This window comes from Sus scrofa, chromosome 3 (assembly GCF_054392235.1).
Source record: "Sus scrofa isolate SSC_HxYL_T2T_F1_AM1 chromosome 3, Sscrofa_HxYL_maternal_Yorkshire_Landrace_v2.0, whole genome shotgun sequence".
Taxonomy (NCBI): domain Eukaryota; kingdom Metazoa; phylum Chordata; class Mammalia; order Artiodactyla; family Suidae; genus Sus; species Sus scrofa.
In genome coordinates, this window is record NC_139385.1 from 6,214,982 (window position 1) to 6,233,270 (window position 18,289).

An 18,289-nucleotide genomic window follows, 5' to 3' on the forward strand; every position below is an offset into this window, starting at 1 on the left:
AAAATCTACAATAGATACAAACACAAATAAGAAAAAGCAATCCAAAAGGGGCCTACGTTACAATATTTTAAATGAGAAAATAAGGTATTCACCACCTGTCCAAAATTCCAAGCAATTTCTCTCAATCTCACTAAAACCCTCTAAAAAACTAAAAATCCATTCTCCAAACACTTTTGCACAACATAAAGATTTTAAACAGTAATTACCTAATTATTTAACACTTAACGAACCCACAGTGACTACATCTGTGAGCTGTACATGAGGAAATGCCCTGTATTTTATCTTGATGAAAATTAGGTATTTCCTGGAGTTTCCGTCGTGACTCAGTGTTTAACAAACCCAACTAGTATCCACAAGGATGCGGGTTTGATCCCTGGCCTTGCTCAGTGGGTTAAGGATCCAGTGTTGCCGTGAGCTGTGGTGTAGGCCAGTGGCTACACCTCTGATTCAACCCCTAGCCTGGAAAACTCCACATGCTGTGTGTGCGGCCCTAAAAAGACAAAAAGCAAAAACAATGTAATAATGTGTTAAAGATGTATCATTATTGCAATAGGATTTAGCAAAATAAAATAGACAAATAGGGTAATTTTTAAAAATAGTTATTTACCAAATGATTCTGGCAATGGAGGACAAGGGTGACAGACAACTCTCCCATTAATGAAACTAGAAAAGTGGTCAAAATGTTCAGAACATCTATGCAAAGTTAAGTGAGAAGTAAGGTAGTGAATATCAGATCAGTATCCCAGAGAATACTAGTGAGCTCACCATTTTAGGACTGCTTTACCCCAAGGGCTATTTGCTGACTCCAAAACAACTGGCTAAGAGTCTAAGCAGTATTTATTTTTATTTTTATTTTTTTATTTTTTGGTCTTTTTAGGGCTGCACCCACAGCATACGAAGTTCCCAGGCTACGGGTGGAATCAGAGCTAGCGCTGCCAACCTACGCCACAGCCACAGCAATGTGGGATCCGAGCTGGGTCTGTGACCTACACCACAGCTCACGGTCATGCTGGATCCTTAACTCACTGAGCATGGCCATGGATCGAACCCACGTCCTCATGGATACTAGTGGGGTTCGTTCCTGCTGAGCCACAGTGGGAACTCCCATCCTGAGCAGTCCTTTAACAGCCTGTCCTGACTACAGAGACAAAAGACAGAGTCCAGGGCCCTCCAAGGATGAGGGTCCTGGTAAATACCTGTTGTATTAGGGCCTCCAGAGAAACAGAACCAAGAGAAGATAGACAGACAGATAGCAAGGATATAGACACGTAGACATAAAGATATATAAGCAGATGGATGTAAAGAGATTTATCATAAGGCGTCGGCTTACAGGCTTATGAAGGCTGGCAAGGAAAAACCTGCAGAGCCAATGTCCCAACTAACGTCTGAAGGCCAGAAGCTGCTATAGAAGCAGCAAGAGCCAATGTTCCAGTTTAAAGGCTGTCAGGCAGGAGGAATTACCTTCCACTTGAGGGAGGTCAGCCTTTTGTTCTGTTCAGGTCTTCAACTGATTAGGTGGGCTTCACCCACATCATGGAGGACAGTCGGCTTCATTCGGTAGACCAATTTTTTCTTTTTCTTTTTTTTTTTTTTTTTTTGCTTTTTAGGGCCGGACCCTCAGCATATGCAGGTTCCCAGGCTAGGGGTCCAATCAGAATTACACCTGCTGGCCTACGCCAGAGCCACCGCAACACAGCATCCAAGCCGCGTCTTCAACCTATATCACAGCTCATAGCAATGCCGGATCCTTGACCCACTGAGTGAGGCCAGGGATCCAACCGGCAACCTCATGGTTCCTAGTAGGATTCATTTCTGCTGCGCTACAATGGGAACCCCAGTAGACCAATTTAAATGTCAATCTCATGCAAAAACTCCGTCACTGATACACCCATAATAATGTCTAACCCAACATCTGGGCATCCTATGGCTCAGTCGAATCGACAAATAAAATGAACCATCACACCTGTGCTTTGGGTTGGGACACAAAGAGTAAGGAGGGTGAATTAGAAGATGAACATTCATTCTTCCCACGGACTAGAGCCCAGCTTTGAGTCAGATGGTCCAGAAAAATCTCGAATCCTAAAATTACATAAAGGTGGAGTTCCCGTCCTGGCACAGTGATTAATGTATCCGACTAGGAACCATGAGGTTGAGGGTTCGATCCTTACCCTTCCTCAGTAAAGGATCTGGCGTTGCCATGAGCTGTGGTGTAGGTCGCAGACGTGGCTTGGATCCCGCATTGCTGTGGCTCTGGTGTAGGCCGGCAGCTGCAGCTCCGAACCTCCGATTAGACCCCTAACCTGGGAACCTCCATATGCAGCGGGAAGCAGCCCTAGAAAAAGGCAAAAAGACAAAAGTCAAAAAAAATAAAATAAAATAAAATAAAATTAGATAAAGGTGATCCCAGATTGTTGACATCCTTGGGCAGATGGCAAGATGAAAATGAAAATTTTACCTGGGCAAAGTTTTGGGGGTTTTGGGGTTTTTTGTTGTTGTTGCTTTTTAGTGCTGCACTCACGTTGTATGGAGGTTCTCAGGCTAGAGGTAGAAGCAGAACTGCAGCTGCCGGCCTGCACCACAGCCACAGCAACTCGGGATCCAAGCCTGTCAGCTCACGGCAACACTGGATCCTTAACCCACTGAGCAGGGCCAGGGACTGAACCCACATCCTCGTGGACACTAGTTGAGTTTGTAACCTGCTGAGCCATAACGGGACTCTCAAGATAAAATCATTTTAGGTCTCAGATTATTCCTACACAATTTTAAAAATAAAATGTTAGACATAACATCGGTAACCAAGTTTAAGAGAGGACAAGCACATAAATTAGAACCAGCCAAAACAACATGTTATAGAAACTATTCCACAGAAACTTTGGGAAATGGCAAACACATGATATTCACTATAGAATTAAAATGCATGACAAGGAGTTCCCGTCGTGGCGCAGCAGAAATGAATCAGACCCGGAACCATGAGGTTGCGGGTTGGATCCCTGGCCTCGCTCAATGGGTTAAGGATCCAGCATTGCTGTAAGCTGTGGTGTAGGTCGAAGATGCGGCTTGGATTTCGAGTTGCTGCAGCTCTGGCGTACGCTGGAAGCTACAGCTCCCATTAGACCCCTAGCCTGGGAACCTCCACATGCCGCAGGTGCGGCCCTAAAAATGGAGAAAAAGACAAAAAAAAAAAAAAAATGCATGACAAGAAAATATATCACTGTGGAGAAGACTAACAAAAGGGTTGAGGTATCCTAAGACCTTGTTGTTATCCAGGAAGAGAAAGTACTGATCACTGATTGCTGGTAAACATTTAATGACCAGCTCTCTGTAGGACAAAGGCCCTGATTTGAAGCTTTTGCCACTTTCCATGGTATAAATGCTCCATCCTGGCAGATGTCCAGCCACCAACAAGAGGTTACTGAACATGGAGTTGCGAGGAGATGGGCAGTATCGGCTTTCCTGAGCCAGTGTGAGCAGGCCCCAGCACAGCTCTGGATGAGTCCTTGAAAACGGAATCATAAAAAATAAATAAATAAATAAATAAATAAATCCAAAAGAAGGCAAGAAAAGAGAGAAAAAGAAACAGAGCAGGACAAAAAAAGTAAATGAGAAGATGGTAGAATTAAACTCCAACATAGGAGTAATTACTTTAAATGTAAATGGATTGGCTATTTCAAGTTAAACTTGCTATGAAAATAAAATGCAACTGTATGTTGCTTATGAGCAGCACCTCTAACAACCTAAGTTAATAGAAAAGCTGAAAGTAAAAAGAGAGGAGTTCCTGTCTTGGCACAGCGGAAACAAATCTGACTAGGAACCATGAGGTTGCGGGTTCGGTCCCTGCCCTTGCTCAGTGGGTTAACGATCGGGCATTGCCATGAGCTGTGGTGTAGGTCGCAGATGCGGCTCGGATCCCGCGTTGCTGTGGCTCTGGCGCGTAGGCTGGAACCTCCATATGCCACAGGTGCAGCCCTAAAAAGACAAAAAAAGAAAAAAGAAAAAGACAAGATGACAGAATTAGAGATAAGACAAATACACAATCATTTGGGAGATAGTAACACACCTCTCTTATGAAAGAATAAGCAAGCAAAAACAAATCAGTATTTAAACTAGAAATTATGCAGTTAAGGCAGAAGTCAACAACAAAAATATAACTCGAAACTCCCACGTTTAGAAATTTTTAAGTGCTTATGCTACACAAACTCCTACAGAAAAGTGAAGAGAAAGGAGTACTTCTGAACATATCTTATAAGGCCAGAATTACTTCGATACCAAAACTAGAAATTGCAAGAAAAGTAAATTACCAAACAATATCTTCCATAAGCAAATATTTTAAATTACAGAGTTCCCGTCGTGGCTCTGTGGTTAACGAATCTGACTAGGAACCATGAGGTTGCAGGTTGGATCCCTGGCCTCGCTCAGTGGGTTAAAGACACGGTGTTGCCAAGAGCTGTGGTGTAGGTCACAGACACGGCTCGGATCCCGAGTTGCTATGGCTCTGGCATAGGCTGGTGGCTACAGCTCTGATTAGACCCTCAGCCTAGGAACCTCCGTATGCCACAGGTGCAGCCCTGAAAAAGACCAAAAAAAAAAAAAAAAAAAGATTTTAAATTACATTTTGTACTGTTAAATCCTTTTTTTTTTTTTTTTTTTGTCTTTTTTTTTTGTCTTTTGTCTTTTTAAGGCTGCACCTGTGACATAAGGAGGTTCCCAGGCTAGGGGTCCAATCGGAGCTACAGCTGCCAGCCTGCACCACAGCCACAGCAATGAGGGATCCAAGCCGTGTCTTTGACCTACACCACAGCTCACATGGCAACACCAGATCCTTAACCCACTGAGCGAGGCCAGGGATCGAACCTGTTCCTTATGGATACTAGTCAGGTTCGTTAACCGCTGAGCCACAATAGGAACTCCCAATATTGTTACAGTATTGTTAAATTCTTAACAAAATTTTAACAACTGAATACATCAAAACCAAGTAGGACTTTTTCCAACAATGCAAATTTGATTTATTTTTTAAAGCATTTTATTTTTTAACTTATTTTTTCATTTTTAAAAGTTTTATTGGAGTTCCCGTCATGGCACAGTGGTTAACGAATCCGACTGAGAACCATGAGGTTGCAGGTTCAATCCCTGCCCTTGCTCAGTGGGTTAACAATCAGGCATTGCAGTGAGCTGTGGTGTAGGTTGCAGATGCGGCTCAGATCCCACGTTGCTGTGGCTCTGGCGTAGGCTGGCGGCTACAGCTCCGATTAGACCCCAGCCTGGGAACCTCCATATGCCGCGGGAAGCAGCCCAAGAAATGGCAAAAAAGACAAAAAAAAAAAAAAAAAAAAGTTTTATTGAAGTATAATTGATTTACAATGTTGTGATAATTTCTGCTATAAGAACAAAATGATTCAGTTATACATGTACAAACATCCATTCTCTTTCAGATTCTTTTCCCACATAGATTATCACAGAATGTTGGGCAGAATTCTCTGTGCTATACAGCAGGTCCTCATTGGCCAGTCATTCCATGTACCACAATGTGCATATGCCAGCCTCAAACCCCTAGTCCATCCTTCCTCCCAACCTGTTTCCACTGGTTTAACATTCTAAAATCAATTCACATAAAAACTATAAAACTTACAGAAAAAATATAGGAAAAAAACTCTATAAGTTGATTAGGCAAAAACTTAAACATGACACCTGATAAATGAACTTCCTCAAAATTAAAAACTTTTTCCCCTGCTATATATAGAGCACTGGGAACTATATCTGGTCACTTATGATGGAACATGATAATGTGAGAAAAAACAATGTATACATGTATGTGTAACTGGGTCACCATACCATACAGTAGAAAACTGACAGAACACTGTAAACCAGTTATAATGGAAAAAATAAAAATCATTATAAAAAAAAAACCTTTTGCTCTTTGAAAGACAAATACTACATCACTTACCTACAGAAATTAAAAAACTATATAAATGAATCTATATATATAAAACAGAAACAGTAAATCAACTATAATAAAAAAATCATAAGGTAAACAGAGGAAAAAAAGACATAGAAAACAAACTTACAGTTACCAAAGGCAAGAGAGAGGGAGGGAGGGACAAATTTGTATGGGATGAACAGATATAAAATATATAAAACATAAAACAAGGATTTATCATACAGCCCAGGAGATTATACTCAATACCTTATAATAACCTATAATTGAATATAATCTTAAAAAATAACTGAGTCACCTCGCTGTACACCTGAAATTAACACAATATTGTAAATTAATTATACTTCAATCAATCAATAACATTCAACAACAACAAAAAGAGCTTCTGCTTTTTGAAAGACATTAAGAGAATGAAGAGAAGCCACACACTGGGGAAAAAAACAACTGGGATAAAAAATGATGACAATCACCTTGGTATAATATGTTTAAATAGTAATTGCCTCAATTTATAGAGTGCTTTTAATGTGTCAAGACCTTAATTAAGTCCTTCATATACGTCAGCTATTTTAATCTTTAGAACAATGCTAAGAGGTGGAAACTTTTTTTTTTTTTTTTTTTTTTGGTCTTTTTGCTATTTCTTTGGGCCGCTCCCGCGGCAAATGGAGGTTCCCAGGCTAGGGGTCTGATCGAAGCTGTAGTCGACGGCCTACGCCAGAGCCACACCAAAGCTGGATCCTTAACCCACTGAGCAAGGCCAGTGATTGAACCCGCAACCTCATGGTTCCTAGTCGGATTCGTTAGCCACTGAGCCACGACGGGAGCTCCAAGGTGGGAACTATTATCCTTATTTGACATCAACTTACAGAGGTTGATTGACTTGCCCATCATCTATGTACTGTTGCTGATAAGCTGCAGAGTTGGAATTTGAAGCTGGTTCTATTTCCAAAGTCAATGAACTCTCTAAGCATTCCATCATACTACCTTTTTATTAAAATAAGATTGCATAATCTGGGAATATGTGTTAGAAACAAAATGTGTAAGAAGTGGCCTTGGCTTCCAGGAGATTTATGGGTTTGTAAATGACAGATTTCGCTTATTAAATTAGGAAAGCAATCCCTGCTCTTCATAAGTATGTTTACGGGCTTCTTCTTGTAAGTACGGTATTTGTGATAGTATGCTATGTCTATACCACGTGAGACCCCTGATAAGCTGGGCCCGTCCCTGTGCTACAGAAACAAACTGGGTGAGCCGTCTATAGAGTGGAAGAACCTGCATGTATTTTTCAATCTCTCTGCACTGAACTGCAGAAGGTCCTCTCCACAGGAAACTCCCCCCTTAGGACTATGCCCAGCAACTGGGACGATGTCTAAAGCATACGGATTATTAAGCAGTAACACAAAGCAAGCATTTACGTTTTTGTTCTTGTTTACATATAGCTTTTATAGGCATTGATTCAATAATATTCCTAGCAAGCTTTTGTGGTGCATAGCTGGCAGGCGTTAACGCATGTAAGAGATGGAAATGGAGGCAGATGGGCAGTTAGTCTTCACTGTCATTTAGCTGATGGCACAAGCAAGAACCAATCTTCTTACTCTCCAAATCCACATTCCAGATACTCAATCAAACCTCTCCTTAGCAGAAGGAAATCCTTAGGCCTTGGCAAACATGTAACCTTTCCAACCTGTGATTGGTTATGTTCCTGATGCATCTATACAAGCCCCCTCCCCTCCCATTCACCACCTGCTGGTAACCTCTGTGTGCTTTGAAATCCCAGACTGTTTCATTTATTCGTTTCATTCAACAAACATTAACTTGGAATCTCCAGGTTCAAGGTCCCATGTATTCCCTTGTACTTAAAATTATTTATGAACTGATTTCATCCTAGTCTCTTAAATTCCTTGTGGACAGTGGAATCTAACCCAACTCTTCTGTGCACTGCATGAAATGCCTGACACAATACTTGGCACTTGGTGAATACTCATTAAATACCTGATGACTTGAAACTTGACCAAAACTCCAATTCAATCCTATTTCCATTCCAGTGGAATCAACAAAGCAAATAAGATCCTCTCACGGCAGTGTCCAACCACCCTCTTCCTACTTCCCACATCTAAGTATCACTTTCCCCGGATTTAATTTCTGAAAAGGCAGGGTCCTCGCATTGAACACTAGATCAGGGTCATTACACTAATCTAAAAAACAAACGCTGCAATTCTTTCGTGTCACAGCAGGTTAAGGATCTGGCATTGTCACTGCCGCAGCTGGGGTTGCTGCTGGGCACCGGTTAGACCCCTGACTGGGAATTTCCACATGCAGAGGGCACACCAAAAAAAACCCCCAACAACTCTAAAAACAACTTGCCCTCCTTGTAATCCCAGCAGCTCTTATACCAGAAAACGATGGGATTAAGGGAGATATTCTGTACTAGGCATTGGGTCAGCCCTGCCACTGACATGTCAAAACTACCCTCAAGTCTCAAAACTGTCTGATCCTGTTTCCTCAGTTACAGAAAAGGTGGTTTCCCTTACAGCCCCTGTGGAACTAAGATTCTACAATCTGGAATGACTCATAAAATATGAAATGCAAATGCACCAAACAGTACATTTTGTTTAGGCTGGAATGCAAAATATTAATTCAAAAGACAGAACCTGAAATTAACGTTAAAAGTCTGTTGCTTTTCTGGGGCTGTTATTTCTTTTTTTGGCATTTATCAGAGTCTGATATTGTTGATTTGTATATATACATCACTCTTCATCTACCCCCATTACAAATCCCTTCAAAGAGCGAACTGTCCTTTGTAAAGAGCTGGGATATTTGACTCTAGGTACCAACTCGACCTCCTTCCGAATTGGTTCACCAAAACAGGAGACACACGAGGAATTCCTGCTTCCACGTGTGCCGTCCTCGCTTTGCCAGAATGTTTTCTTTGGGTGAGGGGCTAATTAATTCAAAATGACCTTTCCGATCTCAATCTGTCCTCCATTGCCCTAGGACCGAAGACTTTGTAGCCACGGGACCAAGTAAAACGAACTACTTGAAGGAATTACTTCCAACTCTGGGAACAGCGTGGAGATTGACTGATGGCAGAGAACACAGCGTGGCGCTGAAATGGGGAATGTGACAAGTTCACTTTGGTGAACATCACCTGGTAGCCAAGCGTTGGGGTCCAACGTGTAAACCATCACAAGGCCAGGAGAGCTGGTCCAGAATTTCCACGGGTTCAAGGGCGGGAAGAGGGGTTCAGAGCCTTATCCTCCCGTGTTGGAGGGGCAGTTGCTGAACTTCCCCAACGCCTCTGGCCTGTGGCGCCAGCCTGGGAGCAGAGAACAAGTGGCCCTGACCCAGGAAGGGTCGAGAAGAGGCTTCCCACAGAGGGAGACGGGCTCTGACGGAGGTTCTGCGAAAGGAGAAAAGGCTTTAAGTTCGTGGGGTCCGAGTGGCTTGAAAGGCCCCAATTCTCAGTTATCCGTGACCAAAGCACGTGTGAGAGCGCCAAGGCTCCACACTGCAGTCTGCGAGTCTCAAGGGCATTTTTCCGAGAAAGACGGCCACGCTTCCCCGCTACTACCTTCTGGCGCTTTCGTCACACCGACTTCGGAAGGCCTGCGGGCGCCCCTCGGACCCTCCCCGGCCGCACACGCTCCGTCCCCGGCCGCGCGCCCGAGCTGTGCGCATGCGCCGACCGCCCGCGCCGCCGCGCCGCGCAGGCGCCGTGGCCACTTCCGGGACCTGTCAGCCTCTCCCTCTGGGCCTCGGTCCTCCGCCCGCGCCCGCCGGAGCCTGTTCGCGTCGACTGACCAGAGTCCGCGAATTCAACGCTCCGAGCCTGTCCGGACGCCCCGACCTCAGGTAAGGGGCTGCAGGGGCGAGCGTCTGGCCCTGCTGGCCTCCCCTGGCCTAGCCTCGCGCCGGATCTCAACCCGTGGGGAAGGCGAGGCGGGGGCTTAGGCCGCCGGGCCGGGAGGCTGAGGGGCCGCCCGGGTCTCCCTGCCCGGCCTCCATTGGGGGCGGGGGATCCGCGTTCTCCGACGGGCTCGCCGAACCCCTGGGCTCCCTCCGCGTCCAGATCCCTCCCTCCAGATTTTCGAGCTCTCAGTCTCCCCCGATGCCGGAATCAAGGGCTGCTTCTCCTGCGCTTCCATTGTGGGCATTTATAACAGTCTTTAAAATTGTGGGAAATGGGATCATGTCCCCCTCATCTAGCGTCAGGCGGCACCGTCCATTTCTTTCTTTAGCGCCTGGAACGGGGTCCCTGCACACTGTAGGCGCCCCCTGGGAGGTGTTTGGCCCCTGTCTCGGGGCAGCCCTCCCGTCCTTCAGCTGTTGGGCGACCTTCCTGAACTCGAGAAAAACCTTCACCCGAGTTTTGTTTTTTGTTTTTTGTTTTTAAGAATCCCCCCCACCCCGACCCCAAGTCGCCGTTGCCCCGATTCACTCCCTGGAACCTTTTTGCAGCGCCTTTCCCACTCCACCCCTCCAGTCGCAGTGACCGCCCCAAATTCTCATTCACCGGTTTCTTGAATGACTCTGGGCAGAGTGCTTCTCTGCGTCCCCGTTTTCTCATCTGCAGTAATACGATTCGCAGGGGGGTTCTGAGGATCCAGTGGGTTTATGTGCATAAATTGCTTCCAATAGTTCCTGGCCCGGACGAGGTCTCAATAAATATTAGCTCTTATTCGTGTTTCTTGACATTCTCTGTGTATCTGTCTTCCTTTCCTCTTCTCCCGTCCTTCCCCCAGATTTGAGGACCAGAGAAGCGTCAGGTTTATTTACGCTTCGGGCCCCAACCTGGTACTAAGTACACTGCCGGTAGGCACTTAATAAATTGTAGGTTCGGCTCTTTGATTATACAGCCATCTGTTTTCATACTGTGGTTTTGGAACCAGAAGGAAACGCTTACCTACTTTTTTGATCTCCTTCAGCGCGTTGCCGAAATTACCTAAATTATCCTGCTTCTGACCTCTTTGATCAATTTTATCTAACTTTTTGGTTTTCTGGGGGCCCTCAGTTTTTCAGGTATTAAAAAAAAGAGAGAGAGAGAGAAGGTATCAATCAGGAGGATATTTTTGCCCTGTTAGGGAGTAGGTGTAAGTGGCTGCTTCCTACCACAAAGGAATCAGAAACCTTCCAAGGTTAATTCATCCACTTATCACAATTAAAAGAGGGGATCATCTTAGAAAATTAAATCTCCTGCTGAGAGAGGAGATGTAATCCGTATTCTGATCTAGTTAATTAATCCTATACTGAAACAAGTTCTGCCCAAAGAGGCTTAAAATGGTAAGACCGGTGTCTGGAACTGGAACCTGTCTCTGAACACTGTGGAGGGTGTGGTGACCTTGCTGGAGCACCTGGTATTGCTGGCTTAGGTAATGAGAGCAATTAGAATCCGGATGAATCACTGTCTCGAAAACAGACCCTAAGTAGGAACTGACATTCCCCACTGTACAAATACTTTATAAAGCTCTAGAGCCAAGAATTTAAAGCATATGTAGGTGTTTCCAAGTTCAGAGGTGACTAACTGGTATGTGTTTATTTCTAGAGATGGTTCAAAGGCCTTAGGTCAAAGGGAGAAAGGGAACCGACTTACTGAGCATCTCTTTGGGACCAGAATTTGAACTGCATGCTTTCCTGTGTTAGTTAGTCCTCCTACCAGTGGCCTTGGGATGTCAATGACATGTCCATTTAACAGATGACCAAAAATGAGTTTTAGAGATTGAGTGACCTGCCCAGGGTTTCCTGGCTAGAGAAGGGACTTGGCCGGTGGAGGAGATCCCTGGAATCAGACTGTGCTGTGAGCTATTATCTTTCTCAATGCCAGACCTTAAAAGGTCACCATAGAAGTGTGTTAAATTGACTGTCAGCACCTTTTTTGTCCCTTTTTCTCCTTTCTACCCTCCTTAAGACCAAGATTTTCAGATTTCACTTAAATATGAATCACAGTTTAGAAATTATAATTATCACCCTGTGACAGAAGGTACCTTTCTCTTGGTACAAAATTCAAGCTGTCATTATTCTGCTTTCACTGAGTTCGATGAATACAAGCTCTGTTTACTGGTGCCGTATGGATTTGACAGACATGAGTGTTGCCTTGGCCTACAGACTTAAAATAGCCACGTGATTATAAAAGAAGTACAGGTCTGAGTGTCTGTCCAAATATGGAACCTGAATGATATAACAAAATTAGAAACGCAATTTTAGAAGTAATTATGCCATTGAGTAAACGTTTACCTCTTTTGAAGAAGGCTTTGCTACCTTGCTTATAAACCTGAATTCTGGAATGAGAACGCCTCTGTCTGCACCTTTCCTTTTTTAACTATACGTGAAATACGTGCTTTTAATGCAGGGAGATGTTTACATTAAATTATTGATTTGCAGAGCAATTTTGTTTCAGTTAACAAATGAGCACTTAAAATGTGGCATTTAAACGAAATTGCTTGTAGTTAAGGAGATATTTGTGACACAACATGTTGTTTTGAGTAAACTAAGAGTGAAACCTTTTGTAATGAGTAAGCATCTGATAGCAGAGAAAAAGAATCACATAGTGAGCATCCAGAAGTTTATTTTTAAAGTTAAGCAGTCTCATTTGAATTCATTAAAATTTTTGTTTCCAGCCAGAGACTTTTTATTTGTGAGTTGCTGTTTAGAATGTGTGCAGGTAAAAATTAATGACCTGAATATCCTCTCTGTTAGAATAGCATGTGAAACCCTGACATTTCTCTGCCAGTTCGAGATATCAGATGTTTTATTTAAGGGTACACGTCTCTCTTTTTGACCTTTGGGTTTCTTTACAACAATTAGCAGAGACATTTCCTTTGCTTTCCACTGAGATTGATTTCTGCTTTGTCTGCTGAACTTTCATTGTTCCCTTTGCAACCTTTTGGTGGCCCTTCCGTTCATTTCCTGCTTGCATCAGAATTCCTATCTTACATTTCAGTCTCCACCCTAGGTTGACTCGACTTGTGCTTAAGTGTATTGAAACTTCAGAATGTATGAGAGTGCCTCTTAAAAATGATAAAATGGGATGGGGTGAGGGTGCCCTGGCTGCATTTTTGAAAAAATTTCTGTTTCAGGTAATGGTTGCTTCCTCAGTGGATCTAGATTTGGGTGCCTACAAAATAGAGAATTTGATTTGACTTTTAATTTAGTGATATTTCACAGATGCCTGCTTTTTATTTTGTTACAGTAAAAAATTTAAAGAGTAATGTAGGCATTCCCGTTGTGGCGCAGCAGAAACCAATCTGACTAGGAACCATGAGGTTGTGGGGTTCGCTCCCTGGCCTCGCTCAGTGGGTTAAGGATCCGGCATTGCCATGAGCTGTGGTGTAGGTTGCAGACGCGGCTCGGATCTCGAGTTACTGTGGCTGTAGCGTGGGCTGGCAGCTATAGCTCCAATTAGACCCCAGCCTGGGAACCTCCATATGCCATGAGTGCGGCCCTAAAAAGCAAATAAATAAATAGAGTAATGTAACAAACACCTCCCTACTTTTTGCCTAGATTCACCAGTTGTTAACATATTGCCACATTTGCTCTGTGTATCTCCTTGTCCTAAATGATTGAAAATAGATAACAGAAGACATCATGACACTTCATCCCTAAAGACTTCATCATCTTTATCTCCTAAGAGTTAGAACCATCTCCTTCCTAAGAGCAAACCGCTATCATATTTAAGAAATTGGAGGGAGTTCCCGTCGTGGCGCAGTGGTTAACAAAGCTGACTAGGAACCATGAGGTTGCGGGTTCGATCTCTGCCCTTGCTCAGTGGGTTAACGATCCGGCGTTGCCGTGAGCTGTGGTGTAGGTTGCAGACGCGGCTCGGATCCCAAGTTGCTGTGGCTCTGGCGTAGGCCGGTGGCTATAGCTCCGATTCAACCCCTAGCCTGGGAACCTCCATATGCCGCGGGAGCGGCCCAAGAAATAGCAACAATAACAACAACAACAACAACAACAAAAAAGACAAAAGACAAAAAAGAAAAAAAAAAAGAAATTGGAAATAATTCCATATTGTTATGTGATAGGTACTCCAAATTAAAATGTTTCCTATTTTACAAAATACATCTTTTACAGCTATTTAAAAAATAATAGCTTTACAGTCACGTTTCATTTATCGAATTTGGTTTTCATAGCTCTTTAGTCTAGAACACACACACACATACACACACCTCCCCCACATTCTGGTTTTAAGTTTCCCTTTTACCTAATTCCACTCCCCTTTATTTCCTATAAACTAGAAATTAGGTCCAGATCTTGATTGGACTTAGTAGATATGTTTGGCATAAATTCTTCATAGGTAGGTTGGCTATAGTACCAGGTTTCTCCAGGATAGTCCTGCGGCCTGTTTTCACAGCATAATTATTAATAATGCCCCATTTTGCTCTCTTAAAAGTAGTCTGGTCTGGTTAATAAATTAAGTGTTCACTATTGATAAGTAATGATGTGCACTGCAGGTTGCCTCCCATCAGGAGGCCCCAACAGATTTATATCGTTCCACTACTAATGATACAAAGATTGATTTCTTGGTTGAGATGGTAACTGCCAGATTCGTTTCGTTTTTGTTGTTGTTTGTTTTTTTGTAAAGGCATGTTTTTCTCTTAAGTCAGCGATCTGTGGGATGATCATTTGAGACTGTATGAATATCTTCTACCCCAACAGTCTTTTTTTTTTTTTTTTTTGGCTGCACACAGAACATGTGGAAGTTCCAGGGGCCAGGGATCAAACCTACATCATGGCAGTGACCCAAGCACAGCAGCAACAATGCTGGACCCTTAACCCACTGAGCCACCAGGAAACTCCCCAGCAGTCTTTAACTCAAGGTTTTAGAGTCCTCTGATGACCCTTACCAGAATAATTACACATTAGTGGTTACAATGCTAATTGTATTTAAATGATTAAGTTTTGACATTGAGATTGATTCTTTTTTGGTGGAAGAATAATGTTTTATTTAACCCCAAACATTTCAGGATCCCCAGACAACTTAAATATGGGTTGCCTACCATTTTAAATGCTTTTTTCTGTTGCTCATTGCAGCTTTCTGTCCTTTGAAAACACTGAGAATAATGTCCCTGCATCAGTTTTTACTAGAGCCAATCACCTGTCATGCCTGGAACAGGGATCGTACCCGTAAGTATGCTATTAACTTTGCTCCTTTATTTTGATGCCTTTGATGCTTTTAGATGTAAGCATCTTTAGGGAATCGTATTTCAGTGTCATATGTGAACAGGACATATATAGATTCAGTAGGAAACCGGGTCAGTCCTTTGGTTTATAAATAGAGACGTCAAGGCTTAGAGTGATAGAAGGACTTTCTAGTGGTTACACCCAAGTTCATGTCAGAGCCATTGTTAGCACTCAGGCCTTCTGGCTCCTCGTCCACTTACTTCTCTACAGTACCACCTGAAGGATGGTTGATATTAGAGACATCTTTCATTGCCCTAATAACCCAGTGTCTGGCATAGTTGTGCAGTAACACCCATCCAGCATTTAGTCAGAATACTCAGACCTAGAAATAAGCCATTACAGAGGCTGTGGTTTACGTACAGACATACTGAGAGCCGTATCATCTCGTACTTACTATGTTATTCACAATAAGCTTGAGTTTCCAGGTTTTTGGCTCCAGCAAACTTAAAGGGGATGAAGACTTAGAAGTAGGCCAATATAGCAAGCAAAGTGCAGGTAATATGACTAGGAGAAGGGGGAAAAATCTAAAAACGAACAAATAAATGTCAGAGATTTATTCTCTATCTAAAATAACAGCTTTTGGAGTTCCCGCTGTGGCGCCGCAGAAACAAATCCGACTAGGAACCATGAGGTTGCGAGTTTGATCCCTGGCCTCGCTCAGTGGGTCAAGGATCCAGCATTGCCATGAGCTGTGGTGTAGGTTGAAGACGCGGCTCGGATCCCATGTTGCTGTGGCCCTGGCACAGGCCGGCGGCTGCAACTCTGATTCAGCCCCTATCCTGGGAACCTCCATATGCTGAGGGTGCGGCCCTAAAAACCAAAAAAAAAAAAGGAAATTTTTAAATAAAAATAAAATAAAGCATGGGGTATAAGTAGAGGTAAAAATAATAAAGGAATTCTTCGGGATGAATATTGGGAACTCCCCCCCCGCTTTTTTTTTTAAATTTTGGCTGCACCCACAGCATGTGGAAGTCCAGGCCAGGGATTGAACCTGAGCCACAGCCACAGCAACACCAGATCCGTAACTGACTGCGCTGGGCCGGGGATCAAACCTGAGCCTCTACAGAGACACACCCACTGTAGTGGGGAGATAATTAACCCACCGCACCACAGCAGGAGCTTATGGAACTGTTTTTCAAAACCACGTTCCTATCCCCTCCTTCAGTCTGTTTTTAAAATGCCAGCTGTAATGTGCCTTTTTTGGTGACAATTTCAAGTTCATTCACTTTTTTCTCCAGAGATTGCCCTTAGCCCCAATAATCATGAAGTCCACATATATAAGAAGAATGGGAGCCAGTGGGTGAAAGCTCACGAACTCAAGGAGCACAACGGACACATCACAGGTAAGGGAAGATGGCCGTGAGCTCGGTGCTGTCTCCAAGTTCAGCAGTCTTCTCTTTACATGAAGAGCCTAATAGGCTGCCATAACATTTCAGGTTGTGCAGCATTTCCTGAGTTTTCTTTAGACGATGTGAGAAAATACCATGATAGGGATCTCAGTCTCTAAGGGCATCCGGAAACCCAGCTCTTACGCAGGCTCTGCTACTGTTACGGAAAACACTGAACCTGCTCTGGGGACTAAAGAGCTTAGATGAGAGGAGACATGAAAGCGGAAACCAGACAGCAGGTCAGCTGTGGGAAACCGCAAGCCAAGCTGTGTTCCCAAGTCCCGAGGGAACACAGTGTCTTCCAAAAGTTTCCTGGGTGCTGTTTTGGGGGCGAAGAAGACATTCCAAAATATTGAAAAGGACAAAGAGTGATGTGACAAACACCTGTATCCCTGCCACCCAGAATTAGCAGCTGCTTATCTTTTTTCCTGTGCCAGAAAACTAAACTTAGGAAACAACGATTTAATCATAAGGAGTATTGTTCCTTATGATTAAAGGCACCAGTCCTGTCCTTCTCCCCCAGAAGGCAGTCTGTAATTTGGTCTGACATTGTCTCTCATGTGTGTGTGTGTGTGTGTGTGTGTGTGTGTGAACAAGCTTTGGTACTATTGGCTCGTATTTTTAAATACTGCATAAATGGCATCATATCATTCCTCTCCTGCAGCTTCCTTTGACACTGTTTCTGAGCTCTCTGTAAGTAGGCGTATCCAGAGCAAGGTGATTCCTTTCCAACCCACTGCTTAGCATTCTGTACCTCGTTTACTTACTCTTTGCTCCGTTGAAGGACATTTAAGTTGTTTCCACTTTTCCCTTGTTCCATGGAAGTACTAAATTAGGCGTCCCTGGGCAGGTCTCCCTCTGTGTGTGAATGTTTGTCTCTGGGAGACTTGCGGTGCCTCGGGCATGTGCACGTCTTCAGCCTGGAGGGGCGCCATCTGATGGCCCCATCCTCCCAGCTCTGAGCAGGAGTGTTTATCCTCCCGCATCCCACACAGGTTTGGTGCCGTCGCACCGTCTGATGAGTGAATAGTGGTCTCTCGGTAAGTGGCATTTCCCTGATGAATCGCAAGGTGGAGCAGATGTTTATCAGCCATCTGGGTTCTCTTTTTTGTGACTTTACTTTTCATAACTCCTAACCATTTTCCCATTGAGTTTTATCTTTTTCTGGTCGATTTCTCAAAGACTGAGGCAGATTCCTACATTGTACAGTACCTTTCAGCTTTGACAAAAACTATCAATAAATAGAAGGGGAGGGGAGTTCCCGTCGTGGCTCCGTGATTAATGAATCCAACTAGGAACCATGAGGTTGCGGGTTCGATCCCTGGCCTTGCTCAGTGGGTTAGGGATCCAGCATTGCCGTGAGCTGTGGTGTAGGTCGCAGTCACAGCTCGGATCCTGCGTTGCTGTGGCTGTGGCGTAGGCTGGCGGCAACAGCTCCCATGAAACCCATAGCCTGGGAACCTCCATATGCTGAGGGTGCGGCCCTAGAAAAGGCAAAAAAACAAACAAAAAAACCCCATGAACTTACTGCTATGTTCAGGAAGAACTCTTGTTCTTTGACCCTTACTGCTATAATTTCTTTTTTATCCTATTTTCTGGCTCGGTGATTCAACCCCTTCTGTAAACAGTTTGGCCAAGCACATTGAAGACTTGTTCTTTACTTTTTTTTTTTTCTTATTTATGTATTTATTTATTTATTTTGTCTTTTTAGAACTGCAACCACGGCATATGGAAGTTCCCAGGTGAGGGGTTGAATTAGAGCTGCAGCCGCCGGCCTACATCACAGCCATAGCAA

At 43.7% G+C, this 18,289-nt stretch overlaps 2 protein-coding genes across 10 annotated transcripts in view; one reads left to right on the forward strand and one right to left on the reverse strand.

Moving 5' to 3' along the window:
- Positions 1-9,616, reverse strand: part of KPNA7 (karyopherin subunit alpha 7) — a 129,460-nt gene extending 119,844 nt beyond the window's left edge. For 5 of the 6 annotated variants that reach the window (XM_085015435.1, XM_085015434.1, XM_085015433.1 and 2 more), the window contains exons 1-2: positions 9,501-9,616; positions 9,078-9,329 (exon numbers count right to left, since the gene is read on the reverse strand). The gene's annotated coding sequence lies outside the window, so the exon portion shown is untranslated. Of the gene's footprint in view, positions 1-9,077 lie in introns of all 6 variants that reach the window. The other variant, XM_085015437.1, reaches the window with a different exon arrangement.
- Positions 9,617-9,686: 70 nt separating this feature from the next.
- ARPC1A (actin related protein 2/3 complex subunit 1A) overlaps positions 9,687-18,289 on the forward strand; it is a 28,196-nt gene continuing 19,593 nt past the window's right edge. For 2 of the 4 annotated variants that reach the window (XR_014839321.1, XM_005661855.4), the window contains exons 1-3: positions 9,687-9,781; positions 14,957-15,049; positions 16,345-16,449. Coding sequence is in view for 3 of the 4 variants with exons in the window: in XM_005661855.4 (XP_005661912.1) it covers positions 14,986-15,049; positions 16,345-16,449 (169 nt within the window). In the remaining variant the exon portion in view is untranslated. 4 annotated transcript variants of the gene reach the window in all.